Source organism: Budorcas taxicolor, chromosome 25 (assembly GCF_023091745.1).
Source record: "Budorcas taxicolor isolate Tak-1 chromosome 25, Takin1.1, whole genome shotgun sequence".
Classification (NCBI taxonomy): Eukaryota; Metazoa; Chordata; class Mammalia; order Artiodactyla; family Bovidae; genus Budorcas; species Budorcas taxicolor.
In genome coordinates, this window is record NC_068934.1 from 9,061,990 (window position 1) to 9,082,802 (window position 20,813).

At 36.8% G+C, this 20,813-nt stretch overlaps 1 protein-coding gene across 1 annotated transcript in view; it reads right to left on the reverse strand.

Annotated features, from left to right (window-relative positions):
- The window catches only part of TMEM135 (transmembrane protein 135), a 245,876-nt gene that overhangs the window by 211,761 nt on the left and 13,302 nt on the right, over positions 1 to 20,813 (reverse strand). The window contains exons 2-3 of the mRNA XM_052662242.1: positions 8,235 to 8,362; positions 5,554 to 5,646 (exon numbers count right to left, since the gene is read on the reverse strand). Coding sequence (XP_052518202.1) covers positions 5,554 to 5,646; positions 8,235 to 8,362 — 221 coding nt within the window. The remainder of the gene's footprint in view (positions 1 to 5,553; positions 5,647 to 8,234; positions 8,363 to 20,813) is intronic.

Genomic DNA, 20,813 nt, shown 5'->3' on the forward strand with positions numbered 1-20,813 from the left:
AGAAGACTCTTGAGAGTCCCTTGGACTGCAAGGAGATCCAACTAGTCCATCCTAAAGGAGATCAGTCCTGAATATTCATTGGAGGGACTGATGCTGAAGCTGAAACTGCAATACTTCGACCACCTGATGTGAAAAGACCCTGATGCTGGGAAAGACTGAAAGCGGGAGGAAAGGGGGACGACAAAGGATGAGATGGTTGGACGGCATCACCGACTCAATGGACATGAGTTTGAATAAGTTCCAGGAGTTGGTGATGGACAGGGAGGCCTGGCATACTGCAGTCCGTGGGGTCGCAAAGAATCAGACACGACTGAGCGACTGAACTGAACTGATCCCATGGGGACATGTTTCCTATGGAAACATTATTTATTGTCCCAATTTGGTGGGGAGGGGACGAGAGTGCTAATGGAATGTATGAATACAATACACAGAAGAGTCCTCTCCCAAACAAAGAATTATCTGGTCCAAAACAAGTCAATAGTGCCAGGATTGAAAACCCATCCTAGATATGATAAACTATATCAATTTGACCTCACTGATATTCTTAAAATGCTAGAAACAGGCTAAAATAAAGCACAAAACCCCACATGATCATATCAATGGATCCAGGAAAGACATTTGACAAAATGCTATACCCATTCATGATCAAGGCTCTCACCAAACTAGGAATACATCTGAACTTCCTAAACTTGATAAACAGTATCTTAAAAACACACCCTACAGGTAACATCATACGTAAAGGTGAAAGACTGAATTCCTTCCCCTAAGATCAGGAACAAGGGAAGGATGTACCAACACAATAAAAGGAAATAAAAGATTTACAGACTGGAAAGGAAAGAATAAAATTGGCCCTATTTGCAACAACATTATTTTCAATGTAAAAAATCTCAAGGAATATGCAGAAAAGCTTATTAGAACTAACAAGTAAATTCCGCAAGAACCGAGCAATCAAGGTCACATTCAAAAACTCAATACACTTTCATGTATAGCAACAAACGTGAAAAATGATACTAAAAATATAGTATGTCCCTACCTCACATCACAGACAAAAATTAACTTAAAATGGATCAAAGACTGAAATATGAAAATTAAAACTATAAAACTCTTAAAAGAAAACATAGAGACAATCTTTGCAACCTTAGATTTGATAATGGGCTTCTTAAATATGACACAAAAATACAAGAATAGAATAAAATATATAAATTGGACTTCCTCAAAATGTAAAATGTTTAATGACATGATCAAGAATATAAAAAACAAGGCACTGAATGGGAGAAAGAATTCCCAAGTCATATGTCTCATAATGGCTTTTATTTAGAATAACTAAAGGATGCTTACAAATCAATAATAAAAAGATAAATAACCCAATAAAAAGCAGGCAAATGATCTAAATAGACATTTTTCCAAAGAAGATCTACAAACAGCTAGTAGGTACATGAAAAGTTGCTCAATACCAATAGTCATCTCGGAAATGAAAATCTAAACCACATCTTAAGTACTATTTCACACTCTCTATGGAGAAAGCAGTGGCACCCCACTCCAGTACTCTTGCCTGGAAAATCCCATGGATGGAGGAGCCTGGTAGGCTGCAGTCCATGGGGTCGCTAAAAGTTGGACACGACTTAATCGACTTCACTTTCACTTTTCACTTTCATGCACTGGAGAAGGAACTGGCAACCCACTCCAGTGTTCTTGCCTGGAGAACCCCAGGGACAGGAAAGCCTGAAGTGATTAGCAGCAGCAGCAGCAGCAGCAGCAGGGAAACCATAATCAGAAAGCATATAATTACAAGTGATAGTCACAATGTGAAGTTAATTAGACTCATTACTGCTAGAGAGGATGAACAATGGTACAATAAACACTTTGGTAGTTCCTCAAATGATGAAGCATAGTCACCATGAAGTGAAGTGAAGTGAAGTCGCTCAGTCATGTCTGACTCTTTGCAACCCCATGGACTGTAGCCTACAAGGCTCCTCTGTCCATGGGATTTTCCAGGCAAGAATAGTGGAGTGGGTTGCCATTTCCTTCTCCAGGGGATCTTCCCCACCCAGGGATCAAACCCGGTCTCCTGCATTGCAGGCAGACGCTTTACCGTCTGAGCCACCAGGGAAGCCCAGTTACCATGAGCCAGCAATAACAAAGAGGTCTCTCCATTTCAAGCTCTCTACTAAATAATTCTTATATCAAAGGAGAAAAACAAACTAAAATTACAGAATTTCTAGAAAATTATGATTATGTAAAAACAATGTATCAGAATCTGTATATAATCAAAGAGGAAAACTCATAGCCTTAAATACTTATATCAATAGAACTTAAAGAATAAAAATAAATAAAGCCTCAAACTAAAAAGATATTTATTATAAAAGGAAAGAAAATTAGCAAAAAAAAAAAAATGGAAGGAAAAAAAATGACAGCAAGAAATGAATTAGAAAACCAAAAAACAGAACTAATAAATGATTCATTGAAAAGCAAAATCAACAAAATTAGTAGCTATCAATAATACAAAATAATGAGTTGAGAAATAACTATTGAAAACAGAAAATTCAATCAAATCGTATCGGACTATTTTGTATGAACTTCATGCAAATAAATATAAAAATCTTTATAAATGGATAATTTTGGGGAAATGGAAAATTTTTAAGAGATGGATAACTTTCTGTTAGAGACAGAGTTGAGTGAGTTTAAGCAGACCAGTTTCCACAGAGGAAACTTCTTAAGAACTACCATGCCCAAAACAGTCACCATGGCCAGGAGGGGCCACAGAGGATCAGACTAAATACTCAAAGGCCAGAAAATTCACTGCCACTTACATTACGCCAGAGTAAGGAGAGAAACAACAAAACTTATAAAACATTTTATAAAGTAACTATGACAATGACACTAAAATGGATAAAGAATACACAAACATATAACACACACAAGTAGCCATCTCACAAATAATGACGTCTTAGTGATGTCATGATCAACTGAGCTTTATTCCAGCAAAGCGGAGATTATGGAATATCAGGAAATCCATTCATCTAATTCATCATCAATAACAATTCATTGCAAAGATCTGGTGATTACCACTTCAATCACATATTCAAACTTAGAACTACTCAGAAGTTTGGGCCCCCTGATAGCGTCAGCATCATCTATGAAGCAAACTCTTACCAAGAATATTTAATTCGAATCTAATCAAAGATTTCGACTGAACTTCAAGTTCATAGGAAATACTATTTAAACAATTCTATGAGGAAAAATTTCTGACAAAATCAGAAATGATTTTACACACAATAAGATAACTGGCCTGGTCATATCAATAAGTCACTGCCATGGATAATAAAAATGGGATGGATGATTCACCTAGATAAAGAGAAAATAAAGAAACAGAATACCATACATCAACTTGGACTAGATTTCGGTTCAAAAAAACCAGCTATGGAGTATTTTAGGACAGTATGGACAAGATGGTAGTTGGAAATGACTGCTAATTTTCTTATGTGTGATAACAGTGCTAGAACTATCTAACAAAGTATTGTTTTAGAATATACATGATGATAACATATTTAGGAGTGAAAATATGATGGCAACAACATACTTTTATGTGGTTCAAACACACACACCTAATACCACACATACATAGATTTAGAACCATGTAAAAATGGTAAAACATTAACTGTGGTTGACTCTAGGTGATGATTATACAGGTATTCATGTCAACATTTTCTGTTGAAATGCAGGCAAATAACTTCAAAAATGCCACCTTATCGTTCAAGTGCTAAAAAATAAACCAAAGCAAACTTCGTCTAAAGCATCTTTAAAGTTTCATATATGAGTAATATACTTTGAAATCATACTTCCAAAAACCGATATTGGTATGTATAAACTGATCAAGAAGTTACAATCACCACAAAAATACTCTCGTTACTTATGGGGGAGAAAACAATAAAAATACTTAACACAACACAGTTACCATGTGTCAGACACTCTTCTAAGCACTTTTTACATAACTAAGTCATTTAATTCTCTGAACAACTACATGAGTACTTAATCACTATCTCCATTTTTCAGATAAGAAATAAGCCATAGAAGTCACACAGTAAGTGGCAGAGCTAGTCTCCCAAGTCAGATAATATAGGCCCAGTATCCACACTTATTTAGTGACTACTCTGTACTCTCCTCTTGGCTGAGGTAACCTATATTCCTGAGCAATGTTTTTGTTTAGCCTCTTAGTCGTGTCTGACTCTTTTGTGACCCCATGGATTGCAGCCCACCAGGCTTCTCTGTCCATGGGATTTCCTAGGCAAGGTTACTGGAGTAGGTTGCCATTTCCTCCTCCAGGGCATCTTCCCAACACAGGGATCAAACCCATATCACAGCATCTCATGCATTGCAGGAGAATTCTTTACCACTGAGCCACCAGGGAAGCTCATGTTCCTAGCAATACTGACTTGATTTTGCTGGGGTTATAACACCCTTTGATTTTAGTAATTTTGCTAATCCAAAAGCATGATCAAACAGAGAATCACAAAAAGTTAGACATTATTACATTTACAAAAATGCATTCAAATGGCCTCAGGTAGTTTAGGGCTTCCCTGCTGGCTCAGTGGTAAAATAATCCACATGCCAACCCAGGAAACTTGGGTTCAATCTCTGGGTCAAGAAGATCCCCTGGAGAAGGAAATGGCAACTCACTCCAGTATCCTTGCCTGGGAAATCCCATGGACAGAGGAGCCTGGCAGGTTACAGTTCAGAGGGTCGCAAAGAGTCAGACACAACTTAGTGACTTAAAAATAACCAGTAGTTTAGGTAAATACTTGGTTATATAAAAAAATCTATCTATATTCTTACTAGAGGACCGATGATTATAACAAACATCTTCATCAGCTGAAAGACGACCCCATCTTGATTAACACATGACACTATCTTGATTATCTGGGATAAAGGTGGAATCAAAGCAGGTCTCAGCAGTAAAAATAAATATTCTTGAGATGGCAAAAATTATTTTATGCCAAATGTTTAACTTCAACAGTTTACTTGACTGAAAAGCTTACATAACATTTGTAATATTTTGCAGAAACCTTATTATTCCACATGGAACATTTTCAAATTGAAAACAAAATGTTTTTTTAAATGAGAAGATATCTTAAAAATAATAACTGACTTAATAGAGGTAATGAGTCTAAAGCAAATTACAAATCTAGATAAATAAAGAAAATTATTGTTTATTTTCTTAGGTGTGATAATGGAATTGTGGTTACAGAAAAGATCTTTAACTGGAATTTATGCATGTCATGCTTTAGTTTGGCACATCAGAGGACTCTCTAGATTTTTTGTAAACAAAGACTAATGGGTATTATTACTGTATAATGTCAATCTTCTTTTTCACAGGCTTAAAAACATAAATAAGTGTAAAATTAAATTTTCCATCAAATATTTGCAAGATTGAAAAATATATGCGGAAATATTTCTCTTCCCTGGACCACAATAAACACTAAGCAAAAAACAAAAACAAAACTCTAATTTGGGTGAGAATGGTTCTACTAAATATGTAGATATGCAAAATTTTACCTGCTTTTTCTCTCAACTAGAATGGCCACATAAGATGCTGGCAAAGCGGCACCAAAGCCGGGACTCCATAAGTAGAATTTTCCAAGTATCTTCCTGAAATTGAAATTTGGAAGGATTAAATAAAATTTCTTGTTGGTCACTGCAGTTATTACACACAGAAGTTCCCCTTCTCAGTTCACCCTCTGTCTACGTGTCCCACAGCAAATCAAATTCAACATGGCCAGAGCCAAGCTCATTCTTCTTCTCCCCAGGCTCCATGAACTTGCTCTTCCTCGTCTGTTCCTAGGTTGATGATATCAACAACCACTGATTCACCTACGTGTGGCATTTGGAGACATCCTTGGCATCTCTGTCTTCCATACATGAAATCATCCACTTAAGTTCGTCCATATATAACTTATCTCTCAAACTCCTCTCCAACCTACTGCCTTTGCCTCAGTTAAGTCCCTCACCATCTCTTCTTCGGTCTACTACAACAGCAAACTAATAGGTATCTCTCCTTGCAGTCATTTAATCTGTTATATTCATTCAGACCCAATATTCATTCAGACCCTGGACCCAATACTGTTCACTCTGCAAACCCTCTAGGTTCTCAGTTTCCTCATCTATCAAATGGGAATAAATATATTACCTATCTCATACATAATTGCTATGGTGGCTACATGAGATACTTCCCAGCACCATGCATGGCACAAATGAAACACTCAGAAAATGTTAGCTATTGTTTTATTATCACTACTACAATTTTTTCAGCTTTTTATTGATATATAATTGATTTACCATAGCGTGTTCATTTCATTTGTATAGCAAAGTGATTCAGTTATATATATTTTTTCAGATTCTTTTCCCTTATAGGTTATTATTAATACAAAATATTAAGTAGAGTTCCCTGTGTTACACAGTAGGTCCTTGTTGGTTACCGATCTTATATATAGTAGTGCGTATATGCTATTCCCATAGTCCTAATTTACCCCTCACCTTTCTCCTATCATAAATTTGTTAGTTCTATGTCTGTGGGTCTCTTTCTGTTTTGCATATAAGTTCATTATATCTTTTTTTTATTACTCCTATTTTTTAACACATGATAAATAGTCAACAAATGTCTCTCTTTTGCTTCTACAACCCTGGATAAGTTTTTCTTACATCATTTACTAAAATATTTCATATCTTTTAGTTATATGTGTATATAAAGCTTTTCTTTTACTAGAATACATCATTTGAAAGAAAGAATCTACAAAGTGTCTCACTATGGTATCTCACTACAAATGGCCATTAACTTCTTGGGTTTTCAAAGAGAAAATAAAAAGAAGTCTGGAGATATTAGGACATTCTTTTTTCCTTTCAAAGATGATATATTCCTAAGAAGAGGAGAAACAAAATAATAAGAAAGTATCTGAACAAAGGTGCTCAACTGCTAAATGATGTATTATAGGAAAAAATATTTACTAGATACATACAGATAAGGATCAAGAATCACAGATAAAATTATCTTTTCAACTGAAGCTTAGCTTTAAAAAAATTAGAAAATCTACAAATAACATGGGTATTTCTGCAATGGGCATCAGAAACTATCTGCCTGAGAAAACTGGAGGTGGTTCTCCCTCTAATAAAATCCACAAATGACTTACTAAATTATTGAATGTAAGAATTAAAGGAAAATAACTCAGTGACTCAGGTATAGGAGGAACATAGGTGTTACCTTATAACTAGTATTTAATGTTTTCACAACTTAACCAAAGGGTTCTTATAACATAAATATGCTTCAGGAACAATTTATTATTATTATTAAATCTAATTATCCTACAACTCTATCTCTAGAGTTTTAACAAGTATTAGAAACTTTCCAGACACTATGTGATAAAGAGTTTCTTGCACGAATTTTTCAGGTCAATTTAAAGACATGATTTATTCAATAGTGTAAATTATATCAATTATTTTCTGTACAATTTAAAAGTTTATAAATGTTATTGTTCTTAAGGGAAAAGAATCTATGAAAGACACCTGGAAATTATCTTTCTACCTGCAAAATTACTTTGGGCAATACTAAGTGGGTAACAGAATATTAACAGAATGTGAAGTATTTCAACTTGACAAATTAAATAACTAGTTTGGGTTGTCTGAAAGATAAAGAGTAAATATCTACTAAATATGTTAGGTACATCACAACACCAAAAGCTGAATTCTAACTGCATATATATAGCATGAAGCATGTGACGCAGATAACGCAATGAAACAGGACCACAAGTTTCATCAGTAGGATATGCCAGAAGTTTCATAGATAAACACAAGCACCTTATAGTCCTTACGAAGTGCGTTCACTACATATGGACCTAAGCTACATCATGGACAGTTGCTTTGAATTTCAAATCTATAAAACTGAAAAGTTAAGAAATCCTCATTAACAACTCAGTAAATATAGTGGGCCCCAGAAAATATATGATGTATTACAGCACTTTTGCTACATAATCACAGCAATGATTTGAGGTTTATATCACATCTTAGGCCAAGAAGGCCACAATTCCTGGTTTTGCAAGCTTTCTTTGAGATAAATAAATGCCATGTCCCAGAGAGAAAAAAATAAACAAGGAGTGACCTGCACAACATTTCTATAAACATCTGTTTGTTTCAATTTCAATAAAGGAAATTTGCATTAATCTCCACTGGTTATTATGAGTACCAACCTTAAAATGCAAAAGAAAGCCATAAATAAGGCCCCATTAGCAGTCAGAAATGAAGCAGACTGTAGGATCTCAGGGAGCAGTTTGTGTAAATAATAGTCTAATTTTCGTTTCCGGAGAATTGCAGCAATCTGAAAAGAAAAAGGGTCTTTTGTTTAATCCAACCAACTTTTCCCACTTAAGTTAGCTCTTATGTGGAAGATACTGAAATAATAGCATATATTTAAAAATTAAAGTAAAAACCCTGGTATTTTATAGATCCTCTATGAAAATTCAATTTTCAGGACAGAAAGAAGACACTTTAATTTATTGAAGGTATAATAGGTAAAGGACCACAACATGGATCAATCACATGATAAGTAACCTCCAAATTTGAGGTAAATATTTATAGTGCCTTAAAAAGTTTTAAACTGAAAAATAAGATATATGTTTAAACAGAAAAAAAAGTGAAGTTCAATTCAAACAGAAATTGAATGCTAAACAAAACTGCATTACAGATATTATCAACCTGAATATTAGAGAATTTCAGTGACAAAAACTAGAAAATGATAAAAACCATTCATTCAGTTTCATTGAAAAGGGAATATGAGCTAGATCAGAGGCATTCTCACAGGTACCATGAAGAAATGCTGTTCTATCAAGGTGAAACAATATGATCAAAGGGACAAAAGATGACAGAATTAGGGAATGAGGGAGGGAATGTAAGAAAGGGCAAGACAGACTTGAGAAAAGGAAGACCAGGGAAGCCTGCATTCACTCCTCACCATTCTGGGCAGAACACCTTCCCTGTGCTAAGGGAAATCTAACGGCCTCATCTCGGTTCTTTTCTTATTCTACCCCTTAGAAGCTTCTGATGATCTACTTCACTCAATTATAAAACTGCTATCAAGAATTAAGCCATACACAGGAAACACAATGGCGAGTAAGATCTAATTCTTGCCTGCAAGGAACATAAAACCTTGATAGAGAAACACACATATAAACAATTAATGACAGTATGGCAGTGTGGTAAAGCTAGACTAGAAGAAGAAGAAACTGCTATAGAACTACTATTAGAACATGACCAAAATGGAGATGGGACTGGGCAGACAGTAATATCTGGAAGATGGATCTTGGCACATAGGTAAAATGTTGACAGAAGAGAAGTTTCTATGTTCCTGTGACTGCAGTCTTCTCATTCTCCCATGATATCTCTAAATGCTATTCCTTTGTTAGCAGGTCTTCCTCAGATCACTACTCCTTCTGTATATGTTCCCTCCCACAGCATCATCTATCATATCATAGTAAAAATTCCAATATAATCCTAACATTTCCACTAAATTCTTAACTCATACTTCAAATGTCTATTGGACATGTCAATAAAGATGTACCAGAGACATCAAAAAAAAAAAAAAAAAATCAGCCTGTCCAAAGCAGAACTTCTTTCGTTTCCTCAAAATGCCTTTACTTCTAAGTTTCCAACCTTAGGTAATAGAGTCACATTCACCTTATTATGTAATTAAGGAACAAAATGTTGGTGTTATTTTCAATTACTCCCTGGATTCTCAACCATCTCCTCAGCTCTAATGGTCTTCTACTATCTTCAGGGTTTAGAAAGTAATCTCTTTCATTTTAGGCTTTTGGCATACAATCCCATCACTTCATGGGAAATAGATGGGGAAACAGTGGCTGACTTTATCTTTTTGGGCTCCAAAATCACTGTAGATGGTGAGTGCGGGCATGAAATGAAAAGACGCCTGCTCCTTGGAAGGAAAGTTATGACCAACCTAGATAGCATATTCAAAAGCAGAGACATTACTTTGCCAACAAAGATCCCGTCTAGTCAAGGCTATAGTTTTTCCAGTAGTCATGTATGGATGTGAGAGTTGGACTATGAAGAAGACTGAGCGCCGAAGAATTGATGCTTTGGAACTGTGGTGTTGGAGAAGACTCCTGAGAGTCCCTTGGACTGCAAGGAGATCCAACCAGTCCATCCTAAAGGAGATCAGTCCTGGGTATTCATTGGAAGGACTGATGTTTAAGCTGAAACTCCAACACTGTGGCCACCTGATGCACAGAACTGACTCACTGGAAAAGACCCTGCTGTTGGGGAAAATTGAGGGCAGGAGGAGAAGGGGACGACAGAGGACGAGATGGTTGGATAGCATCATCGACTCAATGGACATGAGTTAGGATAAACTCCGGGAGTGGGTGACAGACAGGGAGGCCACGTGCTGCGGTTCATGGGGTTGCAAAGAGTCGGACACGACTGAGCGGCTGAACTGAACTGAACTGATGGGCAGAATATGGTATGCTGCTTCATACTCAAGTAGTTACAGAAAAAATTTCTTCTGTTCCTGGAAACACACATAATACCTCTTATAACAATCGGGTTATGTACAAGTATCCCTATAACCTGATTGTCTAGTAAACATAACTCCCAAGCAATTTACATACACACACACACACACACACCCCCCTCCTAGAACTAATAAAGCAGTTGAGCAAGGGATTAAACTAATAAAGCAGTTTAGCTTTTAGATACAAGCTAAACATACAAAACTTACTGGTATTTCTATACGAGGCTGATGAATACATGGGCCCCCAAATTAAAAATACAACAGCATTTATAACTCCTCAGAAACCAAAACACTTAGGGGGAAATCCATAACACCTGTGTAGGACTTATATACTGAAAGTTACCCAATGCTGATGTTAGAAATCAAGAACATATAAATACATGTTCATAGACAGAAAGACTCAATATAGAAAGACATCAGTCGTGCCCCAAAGTGATAAATAGGTTTAACACAATTCCTATTATGAACTCAGAAAGAGTTTTGGAGAGGTTGAGAAGATTATTCTGAAATGTACATAGAAAAGCAAAGGAACTATAAAAGCTAAAATAACATTGAAAAAGAGAATAAAGTGAGAGGAATGAGTCGAGGCAATTTCAAGACATATCATACAGCTACAGCAATGGTTTTGCGATCCTAGCAGAGGGCCTGACAAATAGATTAATGAACAGAATACAGACCCAGCTGATTTTTGACAAGGTACATACGCAATTCCACGGAGGAAAAATAGCTTTTTCTGCAAACGGTACTGGAGTAAAAAGAACTCCATAGGCAAAAGAAAAAAAATTAACTTCAAAGTCTCACAGTTTATACAAACATTCAAACTATCAGAGACATAAATGTAAAACCCAAAGCTACAAAACTTTTGAGAGGAAAAAAATCAGAGAAAATCTTAGAGATCTAAGTCTAGGCAAAAGCACAATCCATAAAAGGAAAAACTATAAATTACACCTCAAAATTAAAACTTTTTCTCTGTGAAAGACCTGATAGAAGATTAAAAGCCAAGGTATAGAATGGGAGAAGATACTTGTAAACTACAGACCTAGTGAAGGACGAGTATCTAGAATATAGAAGAAAATCTCAAAATTCAACAGCAAAAAAATAAATGACCCAATCAGAAAATACAAATGATATGAACAGATATTCACCAAAGAGAATATGCAAGTGGAAGATAAGCACATCAGTCATTAAGGAAAAGCAAATTAAAACCACAATAAGCTATCACTAAAGAACTGCCAGAATAATTAAGTTTAAAAATACTGAAAACACCAAATGCTGGCAAGAATACAGAGAAACTGGATCTCTTGTGCACTGTCAAAGGAAATGTGAAATAGCAGAAGCATTCTAAACAACAATTTGATAGTTTCTTTAGAAACTAAGCAAGCAACTATCTTATGACTCAGCAACTGCAGTCTCAAATGTTCACCTTAGAAAAATGAAAATGTTTGCCCCAAATTTGTTCACCCCAAATTACAGCAGCTTTGTTCGTAACAGTCAACAAATGGAAACAACCCATATGTCCTTTAAGAGGTAAATGGTTTAAAAACTAACTTGTATGTATCCACACTATGGGTTACCATTCAGCAATAAAAAGAAATGAGCTGGTGATACATGACACAATATTGATGAATTTCCAGAGAATTGTGCTAAGTGAAAAGAGCCAATCACCAAGGACTACATATATATAATTTCATTTATATAACATACATGAAATGACAAATTTATAGAAATGGAGAATAAACCAATGGTGACTAGGAGTTAGGAGGAGGTGGCTAAGGGGGAGGAAGTAGGTGATGCTATGAAGGGGTACCTTGAGGGATCCTTGTGGTGATGGAAAAGTCCTGTATATGACTATGCTACTGTGTGGTCTCCAAGTCAGTCTGACTCTTTCTGACCCTGTGAATGGTAGCCCTCCAGTCTCCTCTGTCCATGGGACTATCCCAGCAAGAATACTGGAGTGGGCTGCATTTCCTCCTCCAGGGGATCTTCCCAACCCAGGGATCAAACCGGTGTCTCCTGCACTACAGGTGGATTCTTTACCACTGAGCCACCAGACACTATATCAAGGCAGTTATTTAGGTTCCGTTATTTTACTATCATTTTGCAGGATGCTACCACTGGGAGAAACCAGAAAAAGTGTACAGAGAATATTATTTCTTCCAGCTACTTGAAAAGAAAGTTAGTTGCTCAGTTATGTCCGACTCTTTGCAACCCCACGAACTGTAGCCCACCGGGCTCCCCCTGTACAGTCCATGGAATTTTCCAGGCCAGAATACTGGAGTGGGTAGCCTTTCCCTTCTCCAGGGAATCTTCCCAACCCAGGGATCAATCCAAGGTCTCCCATATTGCAGGTGGATTCTTGAGACACAAGGGAAACCCTCCAACAACTTAAGAATCTACAATGATCTCAAAATTAAAAGTTCAATGAAAAAGCAGTCATCCACATGGCCAACGGGCATATGAAATATGCTCAGCATCACTAGTCAACAGAAAACTGTACAGTGAAATACCACTACACACATACACACACACACACACCAGAATGTCTAAAACAAGGAGAAACGGCAATGCAAAGAACTGTCAGGAATAAAGTAACTGGAACTTCATACACTGCTGTTGGGAATGTAAAACTGCATACTTACTTCAGAAAACTATTATTATCTAATGAAACTAAATGTACTCTTTCCTATGATCTGGCAAGTTCACCCCTGGGAATATAACCAAGAGAAATAACTGCTTATTTCCACCAAAAGTCATATTCATAACATTAAAAAAAAATACCACAAAACACCTAAATGTCCATCAGCAGTAAGGTAGATAAATTGTACATATTTGCAACACTGGTAGATCAAACTACCAGTACATTGTGAGAAAAAGGAAAAATCTGACACAATACCAGAGGAAATAATCTAAGACCTTATCAACACTGTGCTGTAACTCAGAGCTTTCAACCAGGATTTTCATGTAGCCAAAATACTGATCCTCGCATCAGTCTGGGTAGCCAGGCCAGGACTCAGGTAACGGAGCAACATGATAACTATCTCAGTTTCCCCTAGTATGCCACACAATTGTTATCATTTACTAGATGGGGAAACAATGGAAACAGTGAGAGACTTTATTTTGGGGGCTCCAAAATCACTGCAGATGGTGACTGCAGCCAAGAAATTGGAGAACACTTGCTCCTTGGAAGAAAAGTTATGACCAATCTAGATAGCACATTAAAAAAGCAGAGACGTTACTTTGCCAATAAAGGTTTGTCTAGACAAACCTATCATTTTTCCAGTAGTCATGTATGGATGTGAATTGGACTATAAATATAAAGAAAGCTGAGCACCGAAGAACTGATGCTTTTGAACTGTGGTGTTGGAGAAGACTCTTGAGAGCCCCTTGGACTGCAAGGAGACCAACCAGTCTATCCCAAAGGAAATCAGTCCTGAATATTCACTGGAAAGACTGATGCTGAAGCTGAAACTCCAATACTTTGGCCACCTGATGTGAAGAGCTGACTCAGTAGAAAAGACCCTGATGCTGGGAAAGATTGAAGGCGGGAGGAGAAGGGGACAACAGAGGATGAGATGGTTGGATGGCATCACCGACTCAATGCACATGAGTTTGAGTAAACTCTGGGAATTGGTGATGGACAGGGAAGCCTAGTGCACTGCAGTCTATGGGGTCGCAAAGAGTCAGACACAACTGAGCGACTGAACTGAACTGTGTATACCACAGCATGCTACACTATGAAAAAGTTTAGAAGCACTGATCTAAACAAATAACATAACAGTAATTGTACTAGCCATGTAGGAATTATAAGGGTACACGCACATGTGTATAAAATTATCAGACACCATCAGATACCTTTACAAACATCACATTTTATAGCAAAATAATGCTGCAGTGTTCATATACTTTGATAAAGTAATTCCACAGTAGTAAATTCCTTATCGGGACTTCCCTGGTGGCTCAGACGGTAAAGCGTCTGCCTACAATGCAGGAGACCTGGGTTCAGTCTCTGCGTCGGGAAGATCTCCTGGAGAAGGAAATGGCAACCCACTCCAGTACTCTTGCCTGGAAAATCCCATGGACGGAGGAACCTGGTAGGCTACAGTCCATGGGGTCGCAAACAGTCGGACACGACTGAGCAACTTCACTTCTTTCACTTTCAAATTCCTTATCAATTTTCCAAATATGCATACAAACACTTAGCTCAACAAAGTAAATAGTAACACTATGATTAAAATATATACTTCTATTTGTTTATTTATATTGATATAACTTTTGAAGACTAATGACCAGGAAAAAAAAAAAACAATCAAAATATATACAGCAATAAGACAGACTACAAAACAATATTTTCTAATGAACATATGAACCAAATACCAGAACATTATGCATTGGGTTATCTTTGAAAGGTTATAACAGATTATTTTCAGCTTTTTGTTTGGGATACTTTCTAGATATTCTGCAACCAACATGTTACATTTATAAAACTGGTAGGAGGGGAACAAGTATGAGAAAGAGAGGACTATAGGAAATGATCTGAATAGAGAATAGAAATATTCAGCATGACAGAGTATAAAATAATTAGGAGGTACAATTTTACTCTAGTTTTACAACTAACAATTTCTATGAAGGCTACTTGTTTCAATGCTCTTTAGATTTCATCTTCCTCATTTATTCAATAAAGAGGCATGAAACAAGAGTCACATCGATAAGATGGCAGAATAGCAGTTTATAGCACTCATCTCCTTGCAGAAGCATCAATTTGAACAAATATCCCCATGCAAAATTACCTTCATAAGAGCCAAAGATTCCAGGTGAGAAATTAAAGCACCCAGGTGATACACAGAAATAAGAAAAGATGCATTGAAAAGGGTATCAAAGACAATCTCATATTACTCACATCACCCCACCTCCAACCCCAGGCAACGCAGCATGCAGAGAGACACCCACCAAGGAGGAAGAAGAGTGAAGGGTGCATCCAACATCACCACAAACCCCAGCTCCACACCTGCCAAGTAAAATCAGGCACCAGGCCAGGCCACACAGATCAAGGACTCAGCTGTGCCTCCATTGACTCAGACTCCAGGCCCATCCCGATGCCAGGTCAAACTCCAAGAAACCAGGCTCCAGGTTTACCCCATGAATGCAGGTTTCAGGCCCCAGTCTGAAGTCTCAAACACCAGGCGTGCTGAGGGCGACTCACGTATAAGGTACATAGCAGCGAACTCAGGTTTCAAGTTCACCCCCAGACACCAGAGTAGCCTGCCCGAAGACTCCAGCAGCAAAGCCACTCAGACTCCACCAAATGGCTCTCGCTGCAGAAGAAAGTGTAGAGACTGGAAGAGGTGTTCACAGCTCCAACTGCACACACACCAAAACAAGGCTGCAGTAACAACGGATGTTCAAGAAAACAAGACGTAAGAGAGGAACAAAATAAAGCACCAGTTTCCAACCCTAAATAAATGGAGATCAATGAACTGCCAGCCAAGGAATTCAAAATAGTTGTCTTAAAGAACTGCAGTGAGCTCTAAGGGAACATAGATAGACAATTAATACCAAAATCGGGAAAGCAATACATAACCAAAATGAGAAGTTAAACAAGAGACCGAGAGAAGGAAGGGAGGGAGGGAAGTAGGAAAGAAGGAAGGGAGGAATTCTGGAATTAAAAAACATAATGACTAGATTTGACCAAGCCAAAGGAAAAGAAAACCAGGGCGCTCAAGATAGATCATTTGAAATTACACAGGCAAAAGAACAAAAAGAAAAACAACTGAAAAAGAAGGAAGATAGCCTGAGAATTATGGGATGCCATCAAAGGAAATTATGGATACCTTGAGGAATCCCAGAATAAGAAAGAGAAAGGGTTAGAAAGCATAGAAATAATAGGGGAAAAAAAGAAATACTGACTGGCAACTTCCTCAATCAGAAGAGGAAAAAGGACATCCAGATTCATGAAGTCCAAAGAATCTCAAATAGATTAAATACAAAGGAATCTATTTCTTATTTTTCTATTCCACTAATTTTGAGATGATGAATGTTTACTCAGTTCAGTTCAGCTCAGTCGCTCAGTCGTGTCTGACTCCATCACCAACTGCCAGAGTCCACCCAAACCCATGTCCATTGAGTCGGTGATGCCATCCAACCATCTCATCCTCTGTCGTCCCCTTCTCCTCCTGCCCCCAATCCCTCCCAGCATCAGGGTCTTTTACAGTGAGTCAGCTCTTCGCATCAGGTCGCCAAAGTATTGGAGTTTCAGCTTCACCAATCATTATAACCATTTCATGATGCATGTAAGTCAAATCATTACACTGTGTACCTTAAACTTACACAGTGCTGTAAGTTGAGTATTTCCCAAGAAAAATGAAAGAAAAAAGTGAGACATCTTCACCTCAACACATTACAATCAAATTCTCAAAAATCAAAGACAAAAGGAGAATTTTGAAAGAAGAGAAAAAAAACTCATCAAATACAAGGGAACCTCAAAAATATCCATGATTTCTCAGCAGAAAGAAAATATATATTCAAAGTGGTGAAAGAAAAAAAAAAACAAACTGCCAAACAAGAATACTTTATCTGCAAATCTGTCCTTCAAAATGGAAAAAGAGATAAGGACTTTCCAAAAAAGTCAAAAGCTAAGTGAGTTAGTCACCACTAGCCCTGCCTTATAAGGAATGCTAAAGGGAGTTCTTTGAGCTGAAATGAAAAGATCCTCACTGGAAATACAAAACTCACTGGTAAAAGTAAAGTAAAGTGAAGTGAAGTGAAGTCGCTCAGTCGTGTCTGACTCTTTGCGACCCCATGGACTGTAGCCTACTGGGCTCCTCCATCCATGGGATTTTCCCGGCAAGAGTACCGGAGTGGGTTGCCATTTCCCTCTCCAGGAGATCTTCCTGACCCAGGGATCGAACCCAGGTCTCCCGCATTGTAGGCAGACGCTTTACCATCTACGCCACAAGCGAAGCCCTTGGTAAAACTAAATATATAGTCAAATATCATGGTATATCCTGTCATGGTGCTGTGTAAATCAAGTGACTCAGAATAAAAGTTGAAATATAAAGTATTAAAAATAACTATAGCTATAAAAAATCTATTACTGGATAAACAATATAAAAAGATTGTGACATCAAAATTGTAAAGTGGGGAGTAACCAGATAAATTTTTTATATAAGACTGAAGTTATCATCAGCTTATAATAGACTATTATAAATATGTTGTTTTGGTTTTTTATCAGTATGCTTTATATAAATTTCACAGTAGCCACAAAGCAAAAATCTATAACTGATACAGAAAAGAGAAGATGAAAGGAATCAAAGAATACCACCACACAGCAGGCATCAAATCACAAGGAGAGGAGGAAGAAAGGAACAAGAGAACTACAAAACGGTGAAAACAGAATGAACAAAATAGCAACGGTAAGTCTTTACATTTCAATTAACTGCTGCCGCTGCTAAGTCACTTCCATCGTGTCCAGCTTTGTGCGACCCCATAGACTATGTCTCCTGAAAGACACATAGCAACTGAATGAATTAAAAAAAAAAAAAGACACAATACACACTGCCTTCAAGAGACTCACGTTAGCTCTAAGGACACACAAAGGCCAAAAGTGAAGGAATGGGAAAAAAGATATTAATGCAAATGATAACCAAAATCGAGAAGGGGTGGCTATATTTATAGTAGACCAAATAGACTTTAAGTCAAAAATCGTAAAAGAGCCAGAGAAGGACACTGTATAATAATGAAGGTGTCACCTCATCAATAGGATATAAAAATTGCAAGTATATATGGGTCCAAATCAGAGCACCTACACATATAAAGGAAATATTAACAGAATTGAAGGGAGAAATGAATAGCAAATAATAATAGGGGACTTCAATACCCCACTTTCAACAATGGACAGATAGTCTAAAGAGTAAATCAATAAAGAATATTTGGCCTTGAACAACACTATCAATTAACTGGAAGTAACAGACATATAGAGAATATCCCAATCAACAAAACAAAATACACATTCTCTTCAAGTCATAGGGAATATTCTTAATGACACATCATGTTTTATGGCTCAAAACAGGTCTTATATGTGGAAATGTAGAAATTAAACAGTATAAAAAAAACAATAATTCAAAGAAAATAAAGAGGAAAATAAAAAACTATCTTGAGAAAAATGAAAAAGGAAACAATACATCAAAACTTTTGGGATACAGCAAAAGCAGTTCTAAGAAGGGAGTCTACAGCAATACATTCCTACCTTTAGGGGAAAAAAAATTCTCAAATAAATAACCTAACTTCATACCTCAAGAAACTAGAAGCAGAACTAACTAAATCAAATGTTAGCAGAAGAAAGAAAATAATAAAAGTCAGAGCAGAAATAAATAAAACAGAGACTAGAAAATAACACAAAAGATCAACGAAACAAAAAGTTGTCTGGAAAAGATAAAATTGAAAAACCTTTAGCTAGCCTAACTTTTTAAACAAGACATTAATAAATAAAATTAAAAATGAAAGAGAGGACATTACAACTGACATCAGAGAAATACAAAGGGTCATAGAAACTACTACTACAAAGAGACTACTATGAACAATTATACAGCAAGAAACTGGATAACCCAAAAGAAATGAAACATACAACCTACCAATACTGAATCATGAAGAAATAGGAAATCTGAACAGACCAATAACTAACAAGGAGATTGAATCAATAATCAAAAACCTCACATTCCCAAAATTTAATGGCTTCATCAATTAATTCTACCACACATTGAAAGAAGCAAGTCCTGCTAAAAATTTTCCAAAAACTTGAACATAAAACTTTAAAATTCATTTTATGAGGCCAGCATTACCATCATACCAAAGCCTGATAAGGACACTAAAGGAAAGAAAACTACAGGTCAATATCCTTGATGAAGACAGATTAAAATTCTCAACAAAATACTAGCAATCCAAATTCAATAGCACATATATCATGCTCAAGAATGACTTACCTCTAGGGTGTAAAAATGGTTCAATATATACAAATCAATAGGTGATACATTAACAAAATGAAGGCTAAAAATCATGATCATTTCAGTAGATGGAGATAAACTATTCGACAAAACTCAATACCCTTTCAAGATATAAACATCAATAAACTTCATCATAATAAAAGGTCATAAATGATAAGATCACAGCTAACACCAAACTCAAAAGTGAATAAATGAAAGCTTTTCCCCTAAGACCAGAAACAACGCAAAGATGCCCACTCTCACTACTGTTATTAAACTTTATTACAGGAAGTTTTAACCAGAGTAGCAAGTCAAGAAAAAGAAATAAAAGCTATTCGTATCAGAAAAGCAGAAGTAAAACAGTCTGTGTGCAGAAACCTTGAAATTTCTACCAAAAAAGAAGAAAAAGACGTCAAAACTAATAAATGAATTCAGTAAAGCTGTGGGATACACAATCAACATACAAAAATCAGTTACCTTTCTAAACATTTACACCAAACAATCTGAAAAAAGATACTAAGAAAACAATCTCTAACTGTTACTTCTTAACCTGCATATAGACTTCTCAGGAGGCAGGTCAGGTGGTCTGATATTCCCATCTGTGGAAGAATTCTCCACAGTCTGATGTGATCCACACAGTCAAAGGCTTTGGCACAGGCAATAAAGCAGATGTTTTTTCTGGAACTTGCTTTTTCGATGATCCAGTGGATGTTGGCAATTTGATCTCTGGTTCCTCTGTCTTTTCTAAATCTAGCTTGAACATCTAGAAGTTCACAGTTCACATACTGCTGAAGCTGGGCTTGGAGAATTATGAGCATTACTTTACTAGCATGTGAGATGAGTGCAATTGTGCGGTAGTTTGAGCATTCTTTGGCATTGCCTTTCTTTGGGATCGGACTGAAGACTGACCATTCCAGTCCTGTGGCCAATGCTGAGTTTTCCAAATTTGCTGGCATATTGAGTGCAGCACTTTCACAGCATCATCTTTCAGGATTGGAAACAGCTCAACTGGAATTCCATCACCTCCACTAGCTTTATTCATAGTGATGGTTCCTAAGGCTTGCTCCTTGGAAGAAAAGCTTGACCAACCTAGACAGCTTATTAAAAAGCAGAGACATTACTTTGCCAACAAAGGGCCTTCTAGTCAAAGCTACGGTTTTTCCAGTGGTCATGTATGAATGTGAGAGTTGGACTGTAAAGAAAGCTGAGTGCCAAAAAATTGGTGCTTTTGAACTGTGGTGTTGGAGAAGACTACTGAGAGTCCCTTG